At 43.5% G+C, this 7,376-nt stretch overlaps 1 protein-coding gene across 1 annotated transcript in view; it reads left to right on the top strand.

Annotated features, from left to right (window-relative positions):
- Nucleotides 1-3,877: 3,877 nt before the first annotated feature.
- Nucleotides 3,878-7,376, top strand: part of SLC25A36 (solute carrier family 25 member 36) — a 38,139-nt gene continuing 34,640 nt past the window's right edge. The window contains exon 1 of the mRNA XM_036102660.2: nucleotides 3,878-4,194. Within this exon, the coding sequence (XP_035958553.1) occupies nucleotides 4,154-4,194 (41 nt within the window). The 5' untranslated portion in view covers nucleotides 3,878-4,153. The remainder of the gene's footprint in view (nucleotides 4,195-7,376) is intronic.

Below are 7,376 nucleotides of genomic sequence, written 5' to 3'. Positions count from 1 at the left end.
ATTTCTACTTCATGCCCCTCTGTATTGTTTGAATTTATTACTTTTTATTAATAGGAAAATAAATAAATAAAATGGCATCTGGTTAAGAGAATGTAAAACAGTCTCTCCCAATGTCCCACTGAAATAGCTAAGAAGATACAGAGATTTAAAAACAACAACAACAACAATAATCCTGGGGTGTCTGACTGGCTCAGTTAGGACAGCATGCGCCTCTTGGGGTTGTAAACTCAAGCCCCACCTTGGGGGTTGAGTTTACTTTAAAAAAAAAAAATCTTATCCAAACATTTAAAACTCATGTTGCCAGGGCACCTGCCTGGCTCAGTTGGTGACTCTAGATCTTGGGGTCCTGAGTTTGAGCCCCAGGTGGGGTGTAGAGATTACTTAAATAAATAAAACTTAAAAAAAAAAAATAAAACTAATGTTGCCAATCCAAAGCTTGAAACTCATACAAATTTTCTGTACCTCCAAGACTAATAAAATCGAAGTGTGTGGAAGGGGTAGCATCAGTGTTTCATCTATGGTCCACTCCCCACAAATAGCTACTAAAAACTTTTCTTTAGCCCATTAGCAATTAAAATTCGAGGCCAGTACCAATCAGGAAAGACAGTAGCAGTCCCTCTACCTCACAGTGAGCTTATCTGTTTTGAGATGAGCATCCAGTTGTGGCCACCCCTTCCCCATCAGTTTCTCTTTCCAGATTCAATTTAAAAAAAAAAAAAACTACAACTCCCAGAAGACCCCTGGGCAAAAATAGGGGGCTGGGGGAGGTGAAGGGGTGCCTGACGCTAAAGCGTGGTCTCGGCTCCACTCACCCTGCCTTAACGTCCTTCTCCCGGAAAAGCACCTGGCAGCTCAAGAAGCCTCTTCTTTGTGCTGGTCTTGAAGGATGTGCTCTAGTCAACAGGAGTGAAGAAGTATGGTTATAAAAGAGCAGGCAGAGGGCTGTGCTGCGAAACTTCAGCAAGCCTGACAGCCAAGCCAACCCTGGATCTCCACAAGAATGGTGACCTCGGCAACCACAGGTCAGTGGGCGGTCCCCATGACATACCAAGCAGACCGTGCAGGGGGCGGAGTCTTCTTCCACGATGGCATCTGAAGGAAGTTCAAAAGGAAAGGGTCACAAATGAACTTTTATTGCTCATAAAGGAAATAACTGTTATACATAAGAACCCTGGCTCCCTCCTTGCCAGTTTTAAAAGCTTCATTAAATGTAATTACTGTGACATTCGCTATGTCAAAAACAGGGAGCTAGAGCTATTGTCCTAAAAGAAATACATCTAAAATGGTGCAGTCACTTTGGAAAACAGTCTGGCAAGTATTCAAAGGGTTAAACATAGAGTTATCCTAAGATCCAGCAATTCCACTCTCAAGTACCTTACCAAGAGAACTAAAAACGTATGTCCATGCTAAACTTTGTACACAAATGTTCATGGCAGGGGCACCTGGGTGGCTCAGTCGTTAAGCGTCTGCCTTAGCCCTGCATTGGGCTCCCGGCTCTTCGGGAAGCCTGCTTCTCCCTTTACCACTCCCCCTGCTTGTGTTCCCTCTCTCGCTGTGTCTCTCTCTGTCAAATAAATAAATAAAATATTAAAAAAAAATGTTCGTGGCAGCATTATACATGATAGCCAAAAAAACAGAAGTAGTCCAAAGAGCCATCAGTTGAGAAGAAATCAACAAAATGGGGTATATTCGTACAATGGAATATTATTGTTCAGTTGTAAAAGGGAATGAAACACTGATCCGTGCTACAACAAACCAGACACAAAAGGCCACATATTGTATGATTCTTTTTATATGAAAAGTCCAGATTAAGCAAATCTAGAAAGATAGAAAGTAGATTAGTGGTTGCCAGAAGACAGGGGGAGAGGAGAATGGAAGTGACTGCTAGTAAATGTAGGGTTTCTTTTTCAGTGCAGAAAATGCTCTAGAATTAGATAGTCGTGATGGTTGTACAACTATGAGAATATACTAAAAACCACTAAATTATGCACTTTATGTGGTTTATGGCATGTAAATGATACCCCCAAAAACCTGCTATAAAAAAGAAGTGGTCCCCAAATGCTAATGCAATGGTTTTGGGGTAGTATGGCTGGGTAACAATTTTTATTTTTTACTTTTCTGGGTTTTTTTTGTTTTTTTGTTTTTTTGTTTTCAAAATTTCCCTCCTCTAATGGGCAGCTATTATTACCTCACCAACCGAAGCTCTGGAATCAGACAGACTCTGCTGGATTCAAATCCAAGCTCCTTCTGAATGAACTGGTTAGTCTTGGGCAAGTTACTTAATTATTCTACACCTCAGGCTCTTCATGGAAAATTGGGGCAATAATAGTGCTTACCACAGGGTAGTTGCGAGAATTTAATAAGAGAATGATGTAAAGTGCTTAGATCAGAGCTTGGCATATTAGTAAGTGTTCAAGAAATATCAGCTGCCATTTTCTGTTTAGATGTTTTTTTTTTTTTAAGTAATATCTACGTCCAACATGGAGCTTGAACTCACCACCCAGAAACCAAGAGTCGAATGCTCTACCTACTCAGCCAGCCAGGTGCCCCCTGCTATTTCTGTTAAGAATATAAGACAGTAAAATAATACTACTAATTTTTATAGATACTACTTACACAGCACTGCTGTTGATGCTTTACATATTTTAATGCATTTAGTCCTCACAACTACCTTAGGAAGTGGGGCACTCTTATGCCCATTTTACAGATGAATATTAACTATGATATTTGCCAGTGGCATGCAGTCTGTACATTTGGTAGGAATTTAGGAGTAGGTGAAGAGCATAGAGAGCTGAGGCAATCAAGGAGTACTCCATGAAGAAAGTGGCCCTGGAAGGAAAGTAAGGTGGCCCTGGATAATCCCACATAGGTGGGAAAGGGTGGTGAGGGCCTTGCAGGTGGAATGGAAGTTACCCAACAAAGAGGTGGAAAATATTAAAATTTGTTCAGGGTGGGTACAGATTATGTGATGAACACAGATTATGTGTTATATTATTTTCTGTACCTTTGTGCACCTTAGAAATAATTACTAATTAATAAAACTAAAAATATTTTAGTCACTGTGTTCTGGAGAAATAGAACATTTTCCTTCCCTGAGTCTTTGACTTATGTAGTATATATATAAAACATTTGCTGGTTAGAAGAATTAGTAAATGTTAGTTCTCTTTATTCTTTCTAAAATAAACCTTAGTTTTTAAATTCTATTTGCCTGTTACTACGCCTGAGTTTCTTTTTTCCATATGGATCTATCTTACTCCTTGTCACAATTGCACATTGCCGAGTAGCAATGGTCCATGATTTATTTTTCCCCTCCCTACTGATCCCAGTTTTCTATTACAAGCATTGTTTGTAAACATTGTACCCTTGTAAAAGCCTTTCCCATGCACTGCCTGGGGTAGATACTAGGAAGCGGAAATGCCATAAATCCAATTTTCAAAAAGTGAATCAAACGGGGGGGTGAATGCAAAATCTCTGTACGTCCCTCTCAATTTTGTTGTGAACCCAGAACTGCCTTTTAAGAAAAAATAGTCTTAAAAAAAGAAAGTCAGAGACCGGGCACGCTGGCGTACTGGGAGTCCAGGCAGTTTCTCCTGTGGTCCGGGCTGGAGCGGGGGACTCCCATCAGCCTGCCGGGCCCGGGCCCAGGTGGCACCGGTGCAGCCTCCCCGCCCCGGATTAGGCGCAAGAGCACGGTGACCTACTACCCTCAGGACACGCGCTCCGCCCCGCCTCACGGCCCCTTTCATTGAAAAAAAAAAAAACAACAACAACCAAAAAAACCACCCTTGGCGATCACGTGAAAGCGGCGTGCCGGCCGCATGACGTCACGCAGCGCGGACCAATGGAAGCTTCTGTTTATGTCGGGGGTCACCGGAATATCCGAGCCCCCGCACGCAGCCTCGCCCCTCCGCCGACGGCGCCGCGCCGCTCTCCGGCTCTGCTAGAGAGCGTTCAGCTGGAGCGGGAGGCGGCGCGGCTGTAGAACCGCGGGGAGGGCCGCGCCGGTTGCTTTCTGCAGCCGCTTCTCCGCTAGCCGGTCCCCCGCCGTCCCTGGGGCGCCGTGTGGCTCTAGACCGGGACCGAAGCTGCCGGCCGCCGCGGGTGGCCGGATCCGCGTCCCGCCTCAGCGCCCGGAGGACATGCGGGAGAGAGAATGACCCAGAGGGACACGCTGGTGCATCTGTTTGCCGGGGGGTACGGTCCAGACAGGGCGTGCGGGCTGGGGCTGAGGGTGCTGGGCTGAAGGCCGTGGCCTGACACGCGGGCGAGAGAGGGGTGAGGGGGCTCCAGTCCGCCGGGCCGAGAGGCGTAAGGGGGCTTGAGCTGGGGGTTGCTGAGGAGGCTGAGGCCCGGCGGGGAGGGATGAGGGATGAAGCCGGGGCGGGACGCAAGGCTTTGGGCCCGCGGAGCCGCGGCGAGGCTGGGGCGGTATCCGAGAGCCTGATGAACGGCGGGCGGGGCCGAGGGGGGGGAACGAAGCGGGCCGGGGCCCCGCGCCGCGGCCTAGCGCGTGTCCGGGATGCGGGCCGCGGAAAGGAGCGTGGCTGCAGGCCTCGCGGAGGTTTCTAGGCCTGGGGGACAGGACGGAGGTGCGGAGGCCGAGGACAAAATGGGCGCCGGGGCCACCTCCTCCCTCCCCCCCTTGCCGCGCGGGCTGAGAGGCGTCCTCACGTCGCTCACGCCCCACCTCGGACCTCGGGTAGCTGATTTCCCGGCCCGCGCTGCCCGGCTGGGCCCTGGCGGGGGGGCGGGGGGGCTTCCCGCACCCGGGGGAGGCTTTGGTGTTCACTCGCCGGCTGGAGCTGTAGGTTTCTCGCTCTTGGTTTTCTGCCCGAGCTTCTCCAGGTTGCAAGGTGCGGTGCCAAGCAGTATTGCCTTTGGGGTCAGATTCTTTTCATGAAAACCAACCCTCCTGTGCACCCGCTGCTTTTTGTCTGCTTTAAAGGAGAAAGTCGGGGGTGGGAGAGGTCAAATGCTTTGGCGATAGTTACTGTGTATACAAGATTAGGACTAAGCCTAAAGCCTCCGTGATTGCCAACCTAAATGCTACAGATATTTTGTTGAGCCAGTTGAGTCTCTTTTTTAGGTTTGTTCCTTCCAAATTATTGGGGAATCCTAGCATTTTTAAGTTTATTTATCTGTAGGATCATAGTCATCAAAAAATGGCTGCGGTGAGTTATGCTAAGGCTCTATATGGTCTATATGACCATATAAAGTCGCATCCCCTTAAAGCGTAGAGTTTGTTTTTCAGTCAGCCACTTTAAGATTTTATTGCCAATGATGGTAATACTTTCCTTGGGTTGGCACATTCACTCAACAAACTTTTATTGTACACCAGTCGTGGGCCAGCCACTGTTCTGGAATAAAAAAATATTTTTCTTTTAATCCGTGAGACCAAGTTTAGACGAAGTTTACTTTCCATATTTCTGATACTTTTGCCAGTAATCCATATTTCTGATATGTTAAACCAATAATCTCGGCAAATTAAATCATTTTTTTAAAAAAACCATTAGCCATGTAGATGTTCTTGTAAAGATGTCATGTTAGGCAAATTATGAGGCTTCCTCATGTAATTCCATGACAGGGTAATACCTGAAAGTTAGGAGACTGCACATCTACTTCTGGCTGCTATTTTAATTTGAGTGAAAAATGGACAAAACCTTTTATTTTAATTGCTTCATTTGTAAAATGAGGAAGGTGTACTATACGATCTCTAAGGCCCTTCCCAGGTCCTAACATTTCTATTACTCTGCATTCAAAATTCATATATCAAGTTTTGTTAAAACTTGTAGGGCACGGTAGTTAGATTGCACTAAATTCCCAGTTTGGATTAAGATTATCTGTCACTTTTTTGTTATTAATACATGTAAAAGGACCTCCTGGTTAGCTTTTTCTTTAAAAGCAGAAATGGAGTTTTTGCAGCATCTAAACACCAATAGATTTAGGATCCTCCCCTACCCCAAAGAACCTAGCATTTGCAGGTTATTTAGAGTATTAAATGAGGTACTGGGATGTAAGGCCTGACACGACATAGGTGATCAGCCTTATAAATTCCGTCCTTTGTATCTCTTGATTTTATATTTACATGTGGTTGCATAACTTGTTGCAATAGAACCTGGTTTATCTTTTTTTTTTTCTGGTTTATAATTTTTAGAGAAATTTTAGGACTAGGAAGGATGGTAAAAATCATCTGGTTCAGCCCCTTAAAAATATGGAAAAATACTGAGGTGTATTGATTTACCCAAGGTCAAACAGGTTTCTATACGTGTAAAATGAGAGGTAAATAATCTCTACAGATCCTTCCAGCTCTATATTATATAAAGCCAATTTTATTATTATTTATATATTATGTATTATTTATTATAAGCATTTGTGGAAATGCAAATAATCTCTACAGATCTTTCCAGCTCTATATTATATAAAGCCAATTTTGTAGAATATCCTAGAGGTCTGTATGGTAAACTTTGTGGAAATGCCCATTGTTGTGTCAGTTACATTGTTCTTTTTTTTTTTTTTTAAAGATGTGGGGCAGTTTATTATTTTCACAAATTGTTCCTAGAGATCTGAGACTAGAGTACTGAAAAGCTAAATTCACAAAGAAAAATGGTCATTCTTGAAGTACAAAAATGTCATTAATGACTTTTTGTTTGTTTTGGTTTTTTTCCTATTTATTTGATGTAGTGTTCCATGATTCATCGTTTGCGTATAACACCCAGTGCTCCATTCAGTACATGCCCTCTTTTAATACCCATCACCAGGCTAACCCATCCCCCCACCCCCCTCCTTTCTAGAACCCTCAATTTGTTTCTCAGAGTCCATAGTCTCTCATGGTTCGTCTCCCCCTCTGATTTCCCCCCCTTCATTTTTCCGTTCCTACTATCTTTTTTTTTTTTTAAACATGTATTATTTGTTTCAGAGGTACAGGTCAATTTACATTGTTCTTAATTGAAGATGTTGAATTCTTTTATATATGAAAGTGGCTTATTTAGGCAATCAATTCTGGTACATTCTTCATAGAAAACTAGATTTCATTATTTTTTATCCTAATAGAATTATGTTAATTAGTAGTTAGGAAAGTTATTTTTTACTTTAACAATAACAAGTAGTTACAGAAAAGGAGATCTTTTTATTAGCTGTTGTAACTGGGCTGCTTCACACACAGGTACCATTTAGATTAAGTTATAAAAACTCAATATATTTTAATAGAACTAAACCTTTTGCAGTGGCATTTAATCTTAGGCAAAAATTGCCTGAGAATGGGGCCTTTGGATTGTTTCCCTGATGATTATAATTGTATTCAAGTATGTGTTTATCAGGATCTCAGGGAGATTTCTAATAGCCTAGTAGCTATATTATTAAATCAGGAACATTTGCAA

Source organism: Halichoerus grypus, chromosome 1 (genome assembly GCF_964656455.1).
Source record: "Halichoerus grypus chromosome 1, mHalGry1.hap1.1, whole genome shotgun sequence".
NCBI classification, from domain to species: Eukaryota; Metazoa; Chordata; class Mammalia; order Carnivora; family Phocidae; genus Halichoerus; species Halichoerus grypus.
The sequence above is the reverse complement of the archived record's forward strand: the minus strand, read 5'-3'. Positions and strand labels throughout refer to the sequence as shown.